Here is a 23,172-nt window from a genome sequence, read left to right as displayed (position 1 = left end):
AATCGTTGAATTTTGTATGTAGGGGAGAGAATCGTTGAATTTTGTATTTAGGGGAGAGAATCGTTGAATTTTGTATTTAGGGGAGAGAATCGTTGAATTTTGTATGTAGTGGAGAGAATCGTTGAATTTTGTACACCCCATTTGTTCTATTCGCATTACACAATGAATCAAATTGTGAATTGCTTTCTGATTCATAAAAATATGCATTTTCTAAAATGGTCCTGTTCAACTTTTTAAATAAAAGTACTCCAATCTTCAAAGTTCAGTTCTGTGTAGTTTTATTTACAGACAAATCAGACAACTTCTTTTCAATATTCAAACAAAACAGACAAATGCGGTTTCATTTTTATATATATATATATATTAGCAATTGCCTTAAGAGCTGGCTGCTGACCTTTCTGTAGATCAGTGGCAACAAAAAATATTGAGACAAGTTACTGCCATTTTCAACCCTTCAAGATTTTTTACATTGATCTACGGGTTAAATATCTCTAAACAAGTGCACAGTAGGATGAATAGTAGAATACTGCATCAAATTAACAGTTTATCGGATTATAACCAAATGCATTCCGGTCTGTAGGCAAAATCAATACAGTATCTTAGATGTGGTCTCCCGTGATAAAGGCACGACCGTCTGGTGTGCAGGGCGAGTCATAGTTGGTGGACGCAGGGGTCCCTGAGGGTCTCCCCATGTAAAGGCACGGCCGCGTGGTGTGCAGGGAGAGTCATACAGTCGGAAGCGCAGGTTCCTGCCTGTGCCAAGTTCTCCAGTGGGGATTCCACAGGGAGCATTGGCTCTGACACAAAGTTAGGGAAGCAAAACAGGCAGGGACCGTTTCTCTTCATTGCGCTACAGCGGCCCCTACTGGCCAGGTGCCCAGAGAGCTCAAGCAGACACCTGCAGGGCTGGCCTTTATCCTCCAGGGACTGGTAGCTCATATCCGCTCTTGAGTTCCAGGATGGAAAGAGGTGACTGGCTTGGGGATCGGGGGACACCCACTGACCTGTGCTCTTCTGATGACATGGTATTGGTGCACCATTAGCATTGACATGCTGAGACGTCAAAGAGAGACATCAAAACTAGACACACATGAACATACTTAAAAATAATCGGAGAAAATTCATCCCAAATATTTACATTGTGTCTTTCAATTCAATTTTCTAAATGTAACAATGCGTGGGGACTGTTTCAACAAATTGATTTTTTTTTAACCCTATAACTGCAAACCAAGTCTTTTTTTCTTGACTCTTATTAGCTCTAGTGACATTATCACTGCCCTGTCCTGGTTTTTATTTATTTATTCATTTTTTTAGTGCTGTAGATTCCTGCTGCCTAATCACTTCCTGTGATGTGGGTCACATGGTCCAATTTCAGTTAGACCATTGAATCTGACCTACAACAAAGGAAGTGCTTCTGTACAAGTTAAAAGCAGCAACAGTGAATTTATAGTGTTGTATTTCAAAACAAATTGCAAATCTGCATTGGAGTGAAAGGGAGTAGATCATGAGGAACAGGGGCAGTAGGGATAATGCTGCCTGTGCTGAAAGCACATGCGTTTTCATGCTCAAATTACCTTGCTCAAGGGTACAGCAGCAGTGTCCCCCACCTGGGATTGAACCCACGACCCTCTGGTCAAGAGTCCAGAGCCCTAACCACTACTCCACACTGCTGCCCCTATATCTATTACACACAATATATAATTGCTTTCTAAACTACACATTGGAAAGCTATAAAGTGACATGCGTGGATGTGTGTTAGATACAGTCACTTTGAGGGGTCATCTCAAGCTGCAATGGCTCCTAAGTAGGTTCACAAACCGTATCTTTTTGAAAGTCCTGCAGAGGAGTCCATAGAGACTGGGAGGCCGGGACGAGTGCAATATTGGGTGGGGATCGTACAACAGTGCACCTGTCCCATACCTGCCAGGCACTCGGACTGACCAACTCCTCTCCTGCCTGTCCCGGGATGCGCAGCGCTGCTTCTCTGGGCTGCGGAGAGGCAAGCTCTTTTTTTTTTTATAATACATTAGTGAAGCATTTCAAGGATAACCACATCTGAAACAGTGTTAAAGGGTGGGTCACGAACACCAATAGAATACACATTATGGGTTTCATTTACCACTTTCCAGAAAAGAGCACACTTAACCCTCTTTATGATCTTTGCAATTACTCTGAGCGGCTGTTCTTGCCATTACTCCAATACTGCTCATTATTCTGTTATTGCCATTACTCCAATACTGCGCATTATTCTCTTATTGCCATTACTCCAATACTGCGCATTATTCTCTTATTGCCATTACTCCAGTACTGTGCATTATTCTCTTATTGCCATTACTCCAGTACTGTGCATTATTCTCTTATTGCCATTACTCCAATACTGCACATTATTCTCTTATTGCCATTACTCCAATACTGCTCATTATTATTTGATAAGTCTGTGTCGAGGTGCTCTCGGTTCTAGTTGCCTGCACAGAAAATTGCTTGATCAGCCAAAGTGTCTTTACAAAAGAGACAGCGCCACCTAGTGATCTGCCCCTTTGATTAGCTGGCAAAACACTGCTGTGCACTTACTAATAGAAAGACACTCTGGCTGATCTAGCCTACATTACATGTGTCTATGGCAGGAAACTACAACTGAAGAGCAGCTCCAGATTCCTAGTCAAAAACACCTGAACACAAAACGGGTTACAAAATACCTCACGGTGTTCACTTAGGAGTTCCAGCACACCTCTGTTTTTTTTTTTTTAATATTTGAACCAAGCAGTTTTTGTAGTGTCAAGAAGAAATCAATTTCCAATTTTTGAATGCAAAGGAGTATTAATCCGCTTTCCTGCCTCATACAAACCAGCCTTTTCTCTTGCCTCAGGGCAACGTGGTTCAATGCTTATAGGTGTAAAGCTGCAGCTGCTTCCTGGTACGCAATCACTTCCTCTGCTGTAGGTCAGTTTCACGAACATCAAAATTTAAACGATTATTAAAATATACTTTCATTTAAAATTACCTGGGAAACAAAAGTATAATTTGTACCATACAGCATACTACTCTAGAGTTGAGTGTGTGTTATTTCATTGTAACATCTTTTTGATCACACTTATAAATTCTGTTACACGAGTGACATATTTGTCCCAGCACGCTATAGTTATGTATTCAAATACATAATGCTGCGGTACATGTTTAATACATGCAATCCATAAGGTCAATATATCTTCATTTTAACTAGTATTGCATTCACCTTGTCCAACAGCTTTCAGTATATTTTCAAATCGCGGTTCCGCCAAACCAATCACCGGGCCTCAAATCTGAAGTGTGCTGTACGGCCCTCTCTTAGTTTTCATTGTATTAAACTCCTTGTGTTTATTATCCCTAGGTTTTCTAAAACTACAGCCATGAACAAACATGAGCTACTGAATAACTGAACGGCATTAAACAGTTTCCACGGAGACAGTATCCTAGCGACCGAGTAGAATCTGCTGAATAGCTTGAACGATGGGGAAAAAACACAAGCAGACTCACACAAAAACTTTACAAAAACACGGTGAAAATAGTTCAGTTTTTATCTCAAATACGTATGTCTTGAAAAAAACAAATACTGATTTACAATTTACTCGTACCGAGATACTTAAACAGAACAACCTGTTTTTAAACTCCGGCATTTTTAATAACTTTCTTTTGAATCACTCACCTTACCTCGGCACCTGTGGAAAATTGAATTTCTTCTAAAAAAAAAAAGTTTGTTTTCAGCAAATACTTAAGACTTGCAGGGTAAGCAGATAAAGTACGTCGGTCGTATTGTTTTGTGCGCTTTGTATTGTTGTTTTTTATTCGGTTTTATAGCGTACCCCGTCCACCCCGAGCTAATTCTGTTTGGCACAAACCGCCGCTGCTCGCTGTCTGTCTCTCTCTCTCCGAGATGTTTGCGCCCACGAGTGTCAGCGCTTCGTTTTCTCAGCCTTGCAGCACAATAGTTCTCCCAGACTTGAATAAAGACGCTTTGCCAGGGGCGGCCCCTCCTCCGCGGCCACAATAAACAAAGGCAGCTTTGCGAAGCTCGCTGAGGCATGCACAGCACCGTGCGCCTCTCTTAAAGGGGCTACGGACACCTCAAGTCTCGTCCTGCTGCAAGAAAATTACCTTTTCTATAGATATTGCAATACAATCCCTGCAAAGTTTGGAACTACCGAACGTGTACTGCATCGAAAGTGCTAACAGTATAGTTTTTTTTTAACATTCCCCAGGTCTTTGTTGCTTACCACTTCCCCCCTACAGCAACGCTCCAACTACAGCATGGACTATGGGACTCAAAATGTTTACATCGGGAAGAGCGGCTCCTAAACTCTTAGGCAAAGCTACTTAAGAGAAACTTGCATTAATGTTATAGAAATCTAACGTTTAGAATAGTAGGTATGGAGCACCTTTTTTTTAGAGAGCTATAAATGCATGAACTAGCAGGGGAGGTATCTAAAACACTGGGAACATTAAAAACAAGAAAAGATCAGATGATACCCTCTAATCGGGGTGAAAGAATACTGCGCTAGGGAGGAGTCTTGCGAAGCCGGGACAGCCTCTTGTCGCTCCCAAACTTTTCTTATGTATTCAAAAGTCGACGGCAACTAGGATTCTACAGACAATGCCATGTGATGCAAGAAACATCACCAATAGGCTGCCATTCACAGCACGGCACAGCCTGCCGCTGAAAGACACCAGGGATCCGAACTACAAACTCCTCTGTTTGTATCCTGGGACACTATCACCCTTCATGTAAATGTGCTTTATTTTGCTCTTATCTGCCCCCTATTTTACTGCATTTAATCCTGTACTTCAGAATACTGTAATCTGCCAAGTGCTTAACCTGTAGTACTTTGTATTTAATCATACCCTGATGTAACTATCACTATTATCTGCTGTATTATTGAATTGTGGTTGTCGCACTTATACTTTGCTTGAACAAAAGTTATTGTATTTCTTGCTCTTATTGTATTACTTGTATTGTAACACTTGAAATGTATTTGCTTACGATTGTAAGTCGCCCTGGATAAGGGCGTCTGCTAAGAAATAAATAATAATAATAATAATAATAATAATAATAATAATAATAATAATAATAATAATAATAATAACTACAGCATCAGAACTACAGCATCACTGACTAACACGTTATTAACCATGACTTACGTCAACAGTATGCACAGAACCGTCGTAGCTAGGGGGTGGTTTTAGAAATGAATTATTGAACTACGTGGGAAAATGTTTTTAAAAATCGGGCATGTGCAAAAATCTCGGTGCATTTCGTCATGCGTTGACTTTCGACACCACCCGCTGGCGCATGCGTATTTCGATCACCGAGTGATGTGCTGTTGAAAGTAAATTTCATAATTCTGAAAGATGTCCTCTTTCGTTTCGTGGAGACAATGGCATTGAGCAAACCCTCCACGAGTAATAACGAAAGGATGAGGCTTATTTAAACCAGACTGGAAGAGTTTGCTTTCACTGAAAACAGTCGCGTGTCACCTGCAACAAATCGCAGTCACACACACTAGTCTCAAACGTCATTATGAAACAAATCGCAACACATTTTCATCTGAATATCCTCCTGGATCAGACTTCAGACAGATGCTCCTGTCGGAGTTCAGTAAAGAAGCTGATTTGACGACTCAAGCGAGTTTTGTATGGCAAGGAATATCGCGCGTGCCAAACGTCCTTATTCAGGTGAATGAATATTTTTTTATATAAAATTGGAGTGTTGGCACTAGGCTAGAGAATGCATGTTTATTATATTGCAGGTCTAAAAGGACATATGTAAACGTCTTGTCATGAGCAGGTACTGTAATCCGTTTCAAAGTAAGGGCAGCAGTGTGGAGTTGTGGTTAGGGCTCTGGACTCTTGACCGGAGGGTTGTGGGTTCAATCCCAGGTGGGGGGACACTGCTGCTGTACCCTTGAGCAAGGTACTTTACCTAGATTGCTCCAGTAAAAACCCAACTGTATAAATGGGTAATTGTATGTAAAAATAATGTGATATCTTGTAACAATTGTAAGTCAGCTAAGAAATTAATAATAATAAACTACAGTGCATTTCTCAACCACAAAGCTCTCAAAGGTATTTATACACGCAGCGCAATGTTCTATCCCTTGTGTTTTTGTGTATTTTGCTGCCATCAAGAGATCGCGTAACAGCTACTGTACTGCACAACAATGCTGGTATTTAAAATGTCTTGCTCGGTAAACAATTCATGTTTTACAGTATGTGTCTTGCAAATTTTGGTATGCGGCTCGGGTCAAGTTTGCCCCCCCCCCCCCCCCTCCGGAATACTGTAGTACGTATTGTAATATTCCCTTGCAATACCTGCAGTGAACAGCAGGTGGGGATGAGCACCTTTGTTATCATTCCAAATTGGCCTGATGCAGGGAAGTTTCTTTCTTTCTTTCTTTCTTTCTTTCTTTCTTTCTTTCTTTCTTTCTTTCTTTCTTTCTTTCATTCATTCATTCTTTCTGTCTTTCTTTCTTTCAATGCTCCCCTCCCTTCCAGTCCCTCTTCTCTAATCACTAGAGCCACACTGCTTCCCTCAGTCCCTGAGCTTGGAAGATACAGGATACAGTGTTAAAAATTTGCATTCACAAGCTATGCATGGATCCAGGTTTTAGGTTTGCTATGATTTGCATGTGCGCAAAAGCAAAACAGATTCAAATTGTAATTCAGTATGTTAAGGTACAAGTATTCAGCAGATTTCATTTGACTTTATGAAGCAAAATGACGAGTTAATTGTATATAACACGTTTTTAATTGGTAAAAGCTGATCTAATTTTCCTAATCTGGTGTTTTGTACACTTACATTTGAGTTGGTGATATGACCATAGAAATAAAGCAATGAATTACGACCTACAGTAAATATCCGATTTTGAATACTTAACGAGATGTGGCATTCATACTTCATTTTAATAAATACACTACGACAAGTCCAGTAATTTCCAAATTAAGTTTCCATCGTTGATATTATACAATACTAATCAGAAATAATAACTACGAAGACTAATTTGAGATAAGTTTCGCAGAATTTATCAAAGCTCACATTCTAACAATGTGGACATTCTAAGAATGGTTCCAATAACTGTTATCTCTGTAAGATTTCATAGATATATCTATCTATCTATCTATCTATCTATCTATCTATCTCTCTCTCTCTCTCTCTCTCTCTCTCTCTCTCTCTCTCTCTCTCTCTCTCTCTCTCTCTCTCTCTCTCTCTCTCTCTCTCTCTCTCTCTCTCTCTATATATATATATATATATAGGGTGCCTTGCAAAAGTATTTAGACCCCTGACCAATTCTCTCATATTACTGAATTACAAATGGTACACTGAAATTTCGTTCTGTTCAAAATCAATTATTGTAAGGTGACATTGGTTTTATGTTGGGAAATATTTTTAAGAAAAATAAAAAACTGAAATATCTTGCTTGCATAAGTATTCAACCCCTGTGCTGTGGAAGCTCACAGTTTACCACCTTTCTAAGCAAAGTTATCATACTGTGGCGTTTGCGGAAATGAAGGCTGACTCACACAGGTATTTAAGGTTCTCCAATGCAGCTGTTATTAAGCAGGTGTGGCGCCCAATTCGGTATCCCCTCAGTAGCCCTGGCGCATTGCGCATGCGTAAAATGAGATCGTCCCACGGGCAAGGCTGATTCTTCTGCTCGTGTGTGAGGTAAAGTACGAGTGATGTGCACGCGCAGCATTTTGCAATCATTTACTAATGTTTTCGACAAGACGACGTGATTACTTTGTGATGTGTATAGTCAGCAATGGTCTATTTTCATTAAAAACGTCTTTGGTGTGTTCTTTAGTACGTAACTTATCACAATGATCTTACTCGAGCAACCTGTTGAGTTTTGTCTTGGTTAAAAAAAAGAGTGTATATACAGTAAGAAACACAGCGGATACCAAATTAGACAGCCCACAATATCATAGTCTATGGCTGTATGATGTGGTGGCCCCTATATATTTCATGCGGTGGTGCTGCTAGAAGTGTCAAACTCACAAAATACGGGTATCCATGTCCTCACACATACAAATTGTTTCATATCAAAAGTATTTACAAGTATAAATTAGAGTTTTGCAGGACAAAACCAAAGCGTCTCCAGTACTATAATCTAAGGGTTCTGTCCTATCAGATCAAATGGTTTGTAAGCATGAAGCAATATAGAAATGAGAAAAGATCTGTATCATTGATATGCCAAAAAAAAAAACAATCTGGCCCGATAAATTTCAACTGAACACTGTACTGTAACTTAATTAAGAGAATCACAGAATGCAGCAGTAAAAACGCTGAGGGGTCTGTATCATTTACATAGTTAAAGGCTAAAAGAATGTGATATAGAAACTGTTCATTTTTACAGTAAACCACCTGCAATGGAGCTGTATAGAGAGAATCATAGGAAACAACTGGGTACCAATTCTGATTAACGAAAACAAACAAAAACAATTTAAAAAAAAAAAAAAGTTTCCTCCTACAAACATTACAATGATAGTGTCAGCGTCGCTCGGGTCTGGCTTTCCCACACAAACAAGGCGGAACCAGTGATTACAGACAATCTGGAAAATACAAATTTTACAATATATCACATTATTTTTATATACAATTACATTAATTTTACATTCAATTTACCCATTTGGGTTTTTAGTGGAACAATCTAGGTAAAGTACCTTGCTCAAGGATACAGCAGCAGTGTCCCCCACCTGGGATTGAACCCACAACCCTCTGGTCAAGAGTCCAGAGCCCTAATCACTACTCCACACTGCTGCCCTGTTAGCAATACTGTGTTTGAATGTTAAGTACTGCTGTTAACAAGTTGCATTGAGGTGTGCAAACTATAGAGAGAGATGTAAGTGTATTATATTTTAGTATAGTATTGAATCTCAAAAAATTCTCTTGAATGTTCATATTAATGTGCCCTTTGTGGTTCAATGTTAAAATAAAAATAATAACATAATAATCCATTATGTTAACAGTAGCAATGGCAGAGGGAAGGTTACAGTTGTTGAAGATGAAACTAATAACCAATAGCCAGGAGTCTCACACTGATCAAGCAGAAAACTCTTTTCATTCTACCTTTCAGTCTTATACTTTAAATGGATGTTGTGCATGGAATCTTCAGGCAAGTGTCAATGGTGAGCAGGTTTTAAAGCCTATACAATCTTAACAAAGTATGTACAATTAAACTATGAAGGCTGCCCATTGCTCGTGAGATGTTTGATCTTCTTCCTCGAGTGTGTCCTTCTCTCCACAGGTAAGGCACATGTCTCTGAAACAATTTTATAATGGTTAAATGCGCTGTAAAAAGTTATATTTTAAACTGGGTGGAAAAGTTTCTGAAAAAAAAATGGCAGTAACTCTTTTAAGGGAAACAATTGCAATCCATTCAAAACATACTTCCTTCAAAGAAATGTCAGTAACTCTTTCTTTAAAGGGAAACAATTATAATCCATTCAAAACATACTTGACTTGTATTGTAACACTTGAATGTATTTGTATTTGCTTGCGATTGTAAGTCGCCCTGGATAAGGGCGTCTGCTAAGAAATAAATAATAATAATAATAATAATACTTCCTTCATAACTCGGGGCCCCTTGAAACACACGGGAGAATTAGAACGACGCGACTAAGCTGCAATTCAGTCCTAAACCTCCAGATGTCTCTGTTGTCACTCCAGATAAACTGATCAAAAGCATTCTTAAGGAATCAACACATTCAATTCTGGCTAACTCGAAAACCCCCCCGTGTTTCTCTCTGTAAATACTCCCCAATATCAATCAAACCATTTGTGTGTGACAACGGGGCACAGATACACATACTGTGTGAGTTTGACATTTCTAGCTGCACCACTGCATGGAATATATAGGGGGTACCAAATAATACAGTCATAGACAATGATATTGTGGGCTGTCTAATTTGGTATCCCCTGTGTTTCTTACTGTATATACACCCAATATCAATCGTGTGTGTGCACTGTATATAAAATAAATATATAAACAAATATCTGTAAACAATGACGTCATATCTAATACATTATGCATTTTAAAATAATTTACACGACTCGTGTTTATTCTAGACATAACAGCACGAGGCACGGAGCCACATTAAATTCATTCTCACATTACTCATTAGAAAACTTTCGTGATCATTTACTAAGTATATTGTTTTAGCTGCGAGTAATAGAACGTAGGCTTGTATTAACAAAACAAAAAGACTCGTTTTTAACCAAGACAAAACTCAACAGGTTGCTCAAGTAAGATCATTGTGATAAGTTGCGTATTAAAAAACACGTCAAAGATGTTTTTAATGAAAACAGACCATTGCTGACTATACACGTCACAAAGTACTCATGCGGTCCTGTCGAAAACATTAGTAAATGATTGCAAAATGCAGCTCGATTGCAGAATCAGCTGTGCCCGTGAGCCGACCAGGGATACAGATTTTTGAATGGACACTGAACTGGGCGCTGCTCCGGGACTCTACACTTAACAGTACAACAACAGTATAACTGTAGTACAACTACAGCTGAGCAGCGTAGTGCTACTCAGACTGTGACAAAATAATACAGGACAAAATAAACAAAATAATCCGTGCGCTATACAGCCAATAAGCGCAGGCTCTAGTTTCTTCCTTGGTTCTCTTCAGCCTCGCTTCTCTCTGGCATTTTTTTCAGTTTGTGGCAACTTTGCCAACCTTAAAGACTGCGTCATCAAAACGATAGTGGGTGCGTTCACGGAGGTCATTCTTAGAAGATCATTGGCTAAATTGGTCAGATTCTGCACAGAATCTGCGCAAAATGATCTCCCTGAACGCTCCCAGTTATTTAACGACCGATCAGGAACATGCATGATGTTTGAAGTATAATATCTGTTTTTTTTCTGCATTTTAATACAGCTAAATAGTTTACGCTACCTATGTGTGGGCTTGCCTTGGAAAGAAAAAACACATAAATAAATGAAACAAACATGCTGATTTTCTAGCCTTCGTGTGTGAAAAACACCAGTCCCATAATTCGAGCACTACTCCGAGTCCAGCAGCTCTAACAACTGCGCCACTCCGAGTCCCTCAGCTTTATGTTTATGAAATGCGTCTTTGTGTTTACAAAATCAAATATTAACTGCAATGAGAGAATTTGCCATTAATAGAGTCCACTCATTTGAATCACGGGTTTTCACGAGGTTAAGACAAAGGGTTGTAGTTAGAACCGTCAGCACGACAGTTTTGTTTAGTTTTGCATGCGACTTTCACGTGATAACATTTTATTGAAACATGTCACGCTTACCTATAGACGATAATAATTGCAGTCCATGTCTAGCCAATGAGGTATATATAATAACGTATAGGCCAATAATAACATTATATATATATATATATATATATATATATATATATATATATATATATATATATATATATATATATAAAGGTAAAGGTGTCAAAGCGAGTCTCCACGAGTGACCTTACCCTGAGTGTGTGGGAATCAGCTTGTATCTCACATAGGCTGTCACACAGCACCCTGTACTATAGTTTTATGAGACACAGTTAAATAATAAACTAGTATAGCTAAGGTAATTTCCAACTGGTAAAAAGAAACAAACAATTTTCGATGACTATGACATCAGTATCAAAGTCTATATATTATTACAAATGAATTCTTCACTGTATTCACAGTATATTAAACATTTACACAGACTCCAGGGATCAAAGTATTGTGCTATGTGTGGTAATATTTTTAAGTCACGTATTCAAATGTTTCGATGGGTTTTGATACCGGTGTATGGCTAGAAAGTGGTATGACGTCAGAATGTGGTACTGTACCGTTTAACGTCAGAAAATGGTATGCTGTCAATGACGTGATTGATTACTGCACAAATCACTAAAAACAATCAGTTAAAGTCACATATTTCCTGAATTGTGAAAAAACGTAATTAAATATAACTTTAAGGGCAAAACTCAGTCGATCGTACCCGTTCAGATAGGTCTTTTCAGAGGTAAAATCATTTACGCATGTTAAAAAGTATACAAGGGTACAACATTCAGGAAATGTAATATTTTAATATGATTGGTTTATTTAGCAGACTCCTTTATCCAAGGCGACTTACAGAGACTAGGGTGTGTGAACTATGCATCAGCTGCAGAGTCACTTACAACTACATCTCACCCGAAAGACGGAGCACAAGGAGGTTAAGTGACTTGCTCAGGGTCACACAATGAGTCAGTGGCTGAGGTGGATTTGAACCGGGGACCTCCTGGATTCAAGCCCTTTTCTTTAACCACTGGACCACACAGCCTCATGAGGTAAGTGTGTGACAAATTAAAATGTAATGTGGGCATTCTCATCACACACTACCCCATCCATTTATGTAATGCGGGTGCGTCCACCCTAGATAAGCTGCACCTGGCGGGGCGGAGCCGAAATGCTTACCTGCTCTCGCAAGGTGACTGAGATTCCAGACAGCGCTTAACACACAACCAGCTCCCCGGCACCGCTACAGCGGACACTGCTAATACGAACAATACTCCAGGGCTGTACACCTAAATACAAGTTTTATTTAGTTCCAAAATGGTACGAAATAATATCTTTGGGATTACAGGGTTATTGGTCCTGGTGCTGGTATGTTCTGGTAAGTTATTTATTTATAACGTTATAAGCTTTTTATAATTTATAGCAGTATTTTATTTTCTTTTTTTGCTTGCTTGAAGTTTTTTTTTTGTACAGTATGGTAGGCTGGTTTGTTAAATAATCATTTTTGCAATTATGCTCACTTAAACTTGTAGTTCTACACCTTCTATAGCGTTCAAATGTATAGTTTGACAGGTGCTTGCTCATTCACTAGCATTTAAAAAAATATAAGCTCTCGTTTACTGATCCTATAGGCTATAGCTGAAATTATCCTTAAAAAATCTTTTAAACAAATAATATTAAGTTTTGCTGTCTTATAATAATTGTAACTCCGTTTTTGTCACAAATAGAATTAGCCACAAAATCTGAATTAAAAAAAAAAAATCCTTGATACTTATTTCCGAGTTCCTTTCTTTTATTCATAACATATCTTATTATTTTTAAAATATTTATTTAAACCCTAATAAATAAATAAATAAATTCGTAGGTATTTTTGTTACCTACTTTCAAACAATGTGTAAATCATACTATTTTGTGTTTGCGTGTAAATAAATGTTTATCTTTTTCTAACAGAATACTTTCATGTCGTAAAGGTAGTGTTGCTTCGTTGATACCTTCTCTCAATTAGCTTAATATTATCCCTACCTAAAAATTATAAAGGTTTTGATAAAAGCCAATGGAGGTTCCTAAATCCCCGTTTGGCAGCAGCTTGCCTGCCCGACTCCAGACTGATCTGCTTGGCATACTTGGAGTCTCAATTGCCAGCTAGTGGTGTGTGCTTTTTCAGCACTATTTCACAACGACATATTAAATACATTGCTGTGAGTCTTCTGAAGAGCGGGGCGGGAAAGGTTCAATGCTCGAGGCGCTAGTCTCTTCTCACAGACCCGTTTTGTTTGAAATAGCAGCGGCCCAAATGCTTTCCCTAGGGTGTTGGTCGGCTTATGTAGTATTGGTGGTGCGTCATCAGGACTGTAACTAGCCATAATAAATGACCGAGCCACGGCTATTAGCCCTGCCGCACCCCACCCTCCTAAAGTTTTTTATAACGGAAGAAAAAACATGACGACGATGTGTGTCGTTTATTTAAATACAAACGTTTAGTTGACAGTTTTTTGGGTTTTTTTTCTGAATAACATACTATTATACAGTGTGGAGTAGTGGTTAGGACTCTTGACCGGAGGGTCGTGGGTTCAATCCCAGGTGGGGGGACACTGCTGCTGTACCCTTGAGCAAGGTACTTTACCTAGATTGCTCCAGTAAAAACCCAGCTGTATAAATGGGTAACTGTATGTAAAAATAATGTGATGTAAGTCGCCCTGGATAAGGGCGTCTGCTAAGAAATAAATAATAATACAATATCTTTGTGGTTTTGTACAGTGCAGATAAGTAGTTTGGCAAATTCAATATAAAAGAAGGTAAAAATGTCCTTATCGATTCAACTTGAATTTTAACAGTGATGTAATTATTCAAATACTATTATTATTATTATTTATTTCTTAGCAGACGCCCTTATCCAGGGCGACTTACAATCGTAAGCAAATACATTTCAAGTGTTACAATACAAGTAATACAATAAGAGCAAGAAATACAATAACTTTTATTCAAGCAAAGTAGAAGTGTGACAAACCACAATTCAATAATACAGCAGATAATAGTGATAGTTACATCAGGATATGGTTAAATAGTGATAGTTACATCAGGATGTGATTAAATACAAAGTACTACAGGTTAAACACTTGGCAGATTACAGTATTCTGAAGTACAGGATTAAATGCAGTAAAATAGGGAGCAGATAAGAGCAAAATAAAGCACATTTACATGAAGGGTGATAGTGTCCCAGGATACAAACAGAGGAGTTCTACAGGTGCTGTTTGAAGAGGTGAGTCTTAAGGAGGCGCTGGAATGTGGTCAGGGACTGGGCAGTCCTGACATCTGTAGGAAGGTCATTCCACCACTGTGGAGCAAGGGTGGAGAAGGAGCGGGCTCTGGAGGCAGGGGAGCGTAGCGGAGGTAGAGCTAGTCTTCTAGTGCAGGCGGAGCGGAGAGGTCGAGTGGGGGTGTAGGGAGAGATGAGGGTCTGGAGGTAGCTGGGTGCAGTCTGGTCAAGGCATCTGTAGGCTAGTACAAGAGTCTTGAACTGGATGCGAGCGGTGATTGGGAGCCAGTGGAGCGAGCGGAGTAGTGGAGTAGCGTGGGCGAAGTGAGGCAGAGAGAACACCAGGCGAGCAGCAGAGTTCTGGATGAGCTGGAGTGGACGGGTGGCGGACGCAGGGAGGCCAGCCAGGAGGGAGTTGCAGTAGTCTAGGCGGGAGAGTAGCAGGGCCTGGGCCAGGAGCTGGGTAGCATAGTTGGTGAGGAAGGGTCGGATTCTTCGGATGTTGACAAAAGTGCTTGCGTACATAATGTTTGGTGTGATACTGACGCTAAAATCGCATTCAGCAATAAAATGAGGTTAAGCGGGTTGACAACACAGTGAGAGTAGCTCGGTGAGCTGCAAGCACGTCATAACCAATGAGGGCTGAAGCTGCAGCTTTTCGGCTGATCAGTCAGTTGATAAACTGTATGGATTTCTGACTTACACTCTCTATTTATTTATTTATGTATTCCTGAGCAGACTACAGTTGTAGCAAAGTATCACATTTGATTTCTATTTTCGTGTATTATTTCTGAGCGCTATATGCACACAGCGAGGGATGGAATGCATTTTATCGTGTTGCAAAGCAACGTGTGAAAGGGCCTAAATCAGGGGTGCCCAATCCTGGTCCTGGAGGGCCGATGCCCTCCTGGTTTTTGTTCAAACTGTACACTAAATTGATTAATTGGACCAATTAAGCTTCTAATAAGGGCTTGATTGGTTTAATTAAGTAATTTAGGGGGCAGTTGCAACAAAAGCCAGGAGGGCATCGGCCCTCCAGGACCAGGATTGGGCACCCCTGGCCTAAATAAATAATTATATGTATGATTTTAACCGAGGCCCGTGGCTCATAGCTGAACTCAAGTTAGAAAATATAAATGAGCTATCTTAGCAATAAGAGACGACAGGGTGGGCAGTATTGGGCAATACTGGACCGGCCAAGTCTTATAGGCCCTGGAAGATATTTCTCAATATCGCCCACCCTGTCGGGTCTTAGAAAATGGGTGGCGCAAGGATATGTGTCCATTGAAAAGCTGATACGTTTTATTTCCTACCCCCTGCCAAAGGTACTAACCAATGAGATTCCAGGAAATAAAAAGCCAATTTTCTAATAACATTTCAACATGTGATATACACATAATCAGAATGATTGTTTATTTTATTTTTGAATGGCGCAACCTAATAAATAACTTGCTGAGCACACTGATACAGTTTAGTACTTAAAAAAAAAATTTGAATACAATAGCAAAATAGGAATGATTTAACAATTGTACTGTTTCTGACCGGGACAAAAATGGTTGAAACTGGACCAGTCCCATTTTTTCTAGGAAGTCTGGTGACCACCGTAATCCAGCTATTTGACATTTCTTACTATAATTTGGTTTGTTTTTATATTCATATTTAGGGTATAGTTATTTCATATTTGAAACTTTAAACATAACATTTGTACTGTTTGGATGACTTGCTTTTAAATTGTAGGTAGCGTTTAATGTTGCATGTAATCCGTTCTTTGTGGGCAATAATTTACAAACAAAACTGTGAAGTAAAAATGAAGGGACTTCCCCTTAGACAGCTAACTATAACTGGGGGGGGGGGGGGGGCTATAGCAGAACATTAACTGTAGGCCACACTCCCAGTCCCTCAACTTTAACTGGATGAGCCCCACTCAGGGACCCCTGATGTTGCCACTGTAGCTCTTCTGTAGGGCTCTTCACACAGGCCATTAAGATGGGTCTGTGCCATCTCTGAAACATCACATTTTTCTTCTCAAAAATAGCCTGCATCTTAAATTTGAGTACAGTGATGCGTGTATTCAATTTGAGTACAGTGATGCGTGTATTCAATTTGAGTATAGTGATGCACAGATTTTGATACCACTGGCCATTCAATTCTGCTTCTTGGGAATCTTGTTGGACTGTAGTGTTTTATCATGGTTTAAATCTTTTAAATAGGTTTCAATCTGTTAGAATTGATTCCTTTGCTTCATCAGAAGTTGAATGTGGCGTCCCACCAGGTTCTGTTCTTGGGCCAATTTTGTTCCCCCTCTACATGCTGGCTTTGGGTGATGTCATCCATAGACATGAGGTCAATTTTCATTGCTATGCAGATGATGCCAAATTATATTTATCCCTTTAAGCAGATGATGTAGTGGAAAAATTAAGCTGACAAATGTTTTTTGATTCAAAAAAACTTTATATACAAGAAAGGTATACCTCCAGTACAATTGTATAAGCGAGATTCAAATTGACTTTGAACAAGGCCTCAGTACAGCTCAGTGCATGATATGTTTGTATCAGTACGCACGGATATCCATGGAGTCAAATCGAAAGCACAATGTGTGATATTTATACCTTTGTAAACAATTGTTGACTCCCGTTCAACCCTGGTTTCTGTCCTGTAATTGAGGTAGTCTCTCTCTCTCATCACACACAGCAAGCCTACCACATACTTCCTCTGTGGGAAAGAGGGGTGGTGCTATCTTACCTTATCTTACCTTATGGTCTGCCATGTACCACATTGAGCAGGGCGTGTCAATTTCGTCTTTTGATGTACCTTCCCCCCATCTGTGACTTTGAGTCGTGTTAGGCTGTGCAAAACTGCACATAGCTGGTTTTGCCGATGGGAAATGAAAGAACTCAAAACTTACACAATAGTCTATAAATTTAATATAAAAGCATATTTAAGCAACTGAATTGGTAAGCACATTAAAACGACTATAAACAACACATTCACACACAATTTAAACATAATGATTAAAAACAACTTAACTATAAAAGGCACACACATAATGGAAAGCTTATAATTAATAACATAATTTATACCTCATGCAGAAAGCCATTACTACAGTGACACATCAATCGCAAATATCCTTACTATCTGTCTGGCCGACATTAAGCAATGGATGTCAAAAAACTATTTATTGTTAAACTCTGATAAAACAGAGCTAATGCTATTGGGATCAAAAAATCAATACAACAATACAAATTCAGATGTTCTGGCAGTTGACAGCTTCCCATTTAAGTCTGAAATGAGAAATCTGGGTGTCATTTTTTATCTCTCATTTGAACCTCATATTATAAAAATAAGTGTCTTTTTTCATTTAAGAAATAATTGCTAAACTAAGATGCTTTCTTTCCATGGAAGATGCAGAGAGGGTGATGCATGCTTTCATAACATCCAGACTAGATTATTGCAACACAGGATCTGCTTACTGTTCCTAAGGTGTAAGCACAGGTGGTAGAGAATTTGGCTTTAGGCCCCCTGAGGTATGGAATAGGCTGCCTGTTCCCATAAGGGAGTCACCAACTGTTGCAGTTTTTAAAACACGACTGAGGACACACTTTTATAATCTATCATTCACATCTCAATGTTAAGTAATGTTTTTACCCTGTATTGTATTGAATTTGAATTGTATTGTATTCTGATTGATTTTGTATTGAATATTTTAATGTTCGTTATTGCTTGTATAGAATTAATAATTACTGTTGAATGTTGTACCTGTGAAGCGCCTTGCGACAATTTATTGTGAAGGGTGCTATATCAAATAAAGATTGATTGATTGATTGATTGATATTAAATTTGGTGCAGTGGTGCATGTATTAAATTTGAGTACAGGGATGCATGTATTAAATTTGAGTATAGCGATGCATGTATTAAATTTGAGTATAGCGATGCATGTATTAAATTTGAGTATAGCGATGCGTGTAGTAAATTTGAGTATAGCGATGCGTGTATTAGAATCGCCAACAGAGTACAGAACAGGAATGTGACTGACTACCTCAGAAAAGAGAAACCAAAACGTCACTGCCTGATCTTGACTCATTCATGACATACAGGCACCCCTTTTCTTTATCAGCAATGGCTTGTGAACAGCGATAAACAAGCGCTGCCAAGTGTACGCATGCGGCGGTGACCTGGCCCTCAGTGTGAGTGGATTATTAAAGCGAGTGGTGCACTCCTTCAAAAAATGGTACATACCTAACCAGCCTGACCGAACAGATGATCAGTGTCTGGGAGATGTAGTTATAAAGAGGACCCCTCCAACTCAGGGGATGATGACATGATGAGAGATTTGTTGTTGTTACAGGCATGTTAATTTACTTTATGATTTACCAATATGCCTAACAGACGAGTTTGTAGCATTTCATTGTAATTCCTCTGTATAAATGGCTCTTATGTGCAAAATTGATGTTGTTGTTTTTTGTAAATGCATCTTTATCTGATTTTGGATTTTTGGGAAATTAATTCGAAGGAATACGGTAAATATATTTTCTTTTTTTAGGCAATGCTTCTTCAACAAACGACACCATCAGCACGATTCAAACAACTTCATCATCTACCACAGCTGATAATACAACTTCTATTTCTCCTACTCCAACTACTCCACCACACGCAACTGACAGCACCACAGAGCATAGCACCAATGTTACCACTGGCACAACTACTCCACCACACGGAACTGACAGTACCACAGAGCATAGCACCAATGTTACCACTGACACAACTATTAAACCACACGTAACTGACAGCACCACAGAGCATAGCACCAATGTTACCACTGGCACAACTACTCCACCACACGTAACTGACAGCACCACAGAGCATAACACCAATGTTACCACTGGCACAACTATTAAACCACACGCAACTGACAGCACCACAGAGCATAACACCAATGTTACCACTGGCACAACTATTAAACCACATGCAACTGACAGCACCACAGAGCAGAGCACCAATGTTACCACCGGCACAACTATTAAACCACATGCAACTGACAGCACCACAGAGCATAACACCAATGTTACCACTGGCACAACTACTCTACCACACGTAACTGACAGCACCACAGAGCATAGCACCAATGTTACCACTGGCACAACTATTACACCACATGCAACTGACAGCACCACAGAGCATAGCACCAATGTTACCACTGGCACAACTACTCCACCACACGTAACTGACAGCACCACAGAGCATAACACCAATGTTACCACTGGCACAACTATTAAACCACATGCAACTGACAGCACCACAGAGCATAACACCAATGTTACCACTGGCACAACTACTCCACCACACGTAACTGACAGCACCACAGAGCATAGCACCAATGTTACCACTGGCACAACTATTACACCACATGCAACTGACAGCACCACAGAGCATAACACCAATGTTACCACTGGCACAACTATTAAACCACATGCAACTGACAGCACCACAGAGCATAGCACCAATGTTACCACTGGCACAACTATTAAACCACATGCAACTGACAGCACCACAGAGCAGAGCACCAATGTTACCACTGGCACAACTATTAAACCACATGCAACTGACAGCACCACAGAGCATAACACCAATGTTACCACTGGCACAACTACTCCACCACACGTAACTGACAGCACCACAGAGCATAGCACCAATGTTACCACTGGCACAACTATTACACCACATGCAACTGACAGCACCACAGAGCATAACACCAATGTTACCACTGGCACAACTATTACACCACACGCAACTGACAGCACCACAGAGCAGAGCACCAATGTTACCACTGGCACAACTATTAAACCACATGCAACTGACAGCACCACAGAGCATAACACCAATGTTACCACTGGCACAACTACTCCACCACACGCAACTGACAGCACCACAGAGCATAACACCAATGTTACCACTGGCACAACTACTCCACCACACGCAACTGACAGCACCACAGAGCATAGCACCAATGTTACCACTGGCACAACTACTCCACCACACGCAACTGACAGTACCACAAAGCCCATTACCAGCATCAGCCCTGGGAACCATTCTACCACCCCCATTGGCACAGAGACGAGTACCAAAGTGGTAGCAGAGAGTTCAACCAGCGCTGGAGGCACCACAGTCACAGTGGCACCCAATCCATCTTTCTACATCTCCTTCAAGATCACAAATAAGATATTCAATTCCTCACTCACTGAAATCAACTCAGACTACTACAAGGCTTTGGAAAACCAAGTTCTTCAAGTGGTAGGTGTCCATTCTTGCATTTTTATATTATAGTGCTTGTAGCTAACAAAATAATACCCTATATTTTCCACACCATGCCCATCTATTCCCTATATAGGCCTCAGATATGTGGTTTAAATATAAGACATGTGATCCTACATTCGGTTTAAGGAATACTCTGTTTGCAAGCCATGCTTTCAGTTAGTGTTGCACTTCCTTGGTCACCTTTGCAGCCAGTAACCCTAAGACATTGCTGACCTAGGAAGTGAAGGAGTAGCAGATTCCCTGCCCGACAAGCAAACTACAGCTATGGCCAAAAGTTTTGCATCACCCTATAGATAAACTAATTTTGCTTCATAAAGTCGCATGAAACCTGCTGAATATTGTTACATTAACATATTGAATTGTAGTTTTCTATACTTAACGAAAAACTGACATATTGAAAAATTGGAAATCGAGTATGAAATGCTGTAATGCTATTATGGCTTCCAGTAGACTTTTACAATATCGTTTTGTAGTTTCTTTTGATTACAGGATGTTAAATAAAATATCTAAATTATGTTCATATATTTTTTTTTTGTAAAATTATGTCTCAATCCTAAAATTCTAGGTGGCGCAACACTTTTGGCCATAGCTGTAGTGTTAATGAGGCTTGTCTTCTTTTTCTAACAGTTGGGTAAAATCTATGGGTGTACAAGTTGCAGCACTTCCAAGACCTACGACGGATCAACAGTTCTGAGATTCAGGTAAGCTTGGATTTTAAAAACAATATTTTATATTATTATCCTCCACAAGAGATGACATCCCAAGCGACGGAGATATTATGGAGGAGATCGTACATATATCCAGGGTTGGGGTCAATTGCTGATTTTCAATTCCGATTTCTTTTTAAAAACAATTCCAAATTACAGTTCCAATTCCATTTCCAGTTCCAGTTCCAGTTCCAGTTCCAGTTCCAGTTCCTTCAAAGGAATTGGAATTGTTTTTTTTGGGGACATGATAATTGTTGTGATGGTTTAACTGCTTTCATTTCAAGCCAATTTAATTGACTAACAGTAACTTCAATGTAAACTCATTTGAACAGAATACTGCTAATTTTACACTCCTTCATATATCTGGAAACTGCTTATGCAATTATGAAGGGTTTTAAATAGGGATACACATTTGTCCTATCGAATTGTGCATGTCTGGGATGAGCTTGAATGGTTTGAAATATGAATGAGTGAATGGATCCCTTGAACACACTCCGGCACCTTGTGGAGTCATGTCAAGACTGCGTTCAGGTCAAACGATATTAGCTTCTTATTCAGTGGCCAGGCAGTGTACATTTCCACTCTGTTACAAACACTAACGTTGAAAAAAGGGCTGCTGGCTGAAGTCAATGTGTAGGTTTTGTAGATGAGCTGTCATTTCAGTTAGTTTCTTTTTCAGTTTCCTAATTTACTTGAATTTGTTTCTGTAGTAAAATACACTAGTGTTGTTCAGAAGAATCTGACCTTCAGACCATGGAAATGAAACCTTATTATTCAGAAGCAACCAAATTAGGGGCTATATGAATATGTAGATGATTACATCTATTTGCTGTTTCCTGTATTGTACCTAAACCATGACGATATATTTGTCAACGTAAATGAAGGATACAGCATGAACTATCACAGAGTGCATTCCCAGCCCCCTATATGCATATTAGAGGATACAGCACAGACTTTCACAGAGTACTGTAGCTATTCCACGAGTGGGATGAGACTGAATCACCCAGACGAGCCCTGAAAGGGTTGAGTGGGAGGTTTATCCTCAGGAGTGAAATAACCACAGCCCTGTGAACATCCAGGAGTGTTTCTATAACAAGCATCATTACGGACAAGAAAATGAAACTGCATTCTGAGAATGACTTGCCTTAGATCAAGCTCCGCATCGGCTTTGTGACGTAGTTTACATGAACGAATGCTAGATTCCGTGGAGGAGGATGAGTGTCACTGACATGCATGTTCTGACACTGTTTTGTGTTGTTTTGATTTTTTTTAGTCAAGGTTCTGTGGTCGCAGACACAAAATCGTATTTCAAGACAAATGACATCAACGCGGCAACTGTTCAAAAGCAATTTGAAAATTCACTAAAAAATAATGGAGATACGATTAACTCACTTCAACTGAGTGCAGATTCTATTAGAGGTAATCTATCTATCTATCTATCTATCTATCTATCTATCTATCTATCTATATTTTAGGGCTGTGCAACTACTCTGATTTTCTGAGTAATTCTCTTTAAGATGTTTCTGGTCTATAGGTATTAAATAAAACCAAAACAAGCCCATTAATCAAGTAATATATGTGAGAATATTTTAATTAGTTAAATGTTAAATTTGAACACACCAGTCCTA

The 23,172-nt window shown here is 39.4% G+C and overlaps 1 protein-coding gene across 3 annotated transcripts in view; it reads left to right on the top strand.

The window, feature by feature from the left end:
- The first annotated feature begins 5,161 nt into the window (after positions 1–5,161).
- The window catches only part of LOC117965081 (mucin-2-like), a 36,801-nt gene continuing 18,790 nt past the window's right edge, over positions 5,162–23,172 (top strand). For 2 of the 3 annotated variants that reach the window (XM_059007667.1, XM_059007668.1), the window contains exons 1-4: positions 12,495–12,647; positions 19,066–20,813; positions 21,465–21,538; positions 22,818–22,963. In XM_059007667.1, the coding sequence (XP_058863650.1) occupies positions 12,587–12,647; positions 19,066–20,813; positions 21,465–21,538; positions 22,818–22,963 (2,029 nt within the window). In that variant the 5' untranslated portion in view covers positions 12,495–12,586. Of the gene's footprint in view, positions 5,707–12,494; positions 12,648–19,065; positions 20,814–21,464; positions 21,539–22,817; positions 22,964–23,172 lie in introns of those variants that run through there. The other variant, XM_059007669.1, reaches the window with a different exon arrangement.

The sequence above is a fragment of the Acipenser ruthenus genome, chromosome 35 (genome assembly GCF_902713425.1).
Source record: "Acipenser ruthenus chromosome 35, fAciRut3.2 maternal haplotype, whole genome shotgun sequence".
Taxonomy (NCBI): Eukaryota; Metazoa; Chordata; class Actinopteri; order Acipenseriformes; family Acipenseridae; genus Acipenser; species Acipenser ruthenus.
The sequence above is the reverse complement of the archived record's forward strand: the minus strand, read 5'-3'. Positions and strand labels throughout refer to the sequence as shown.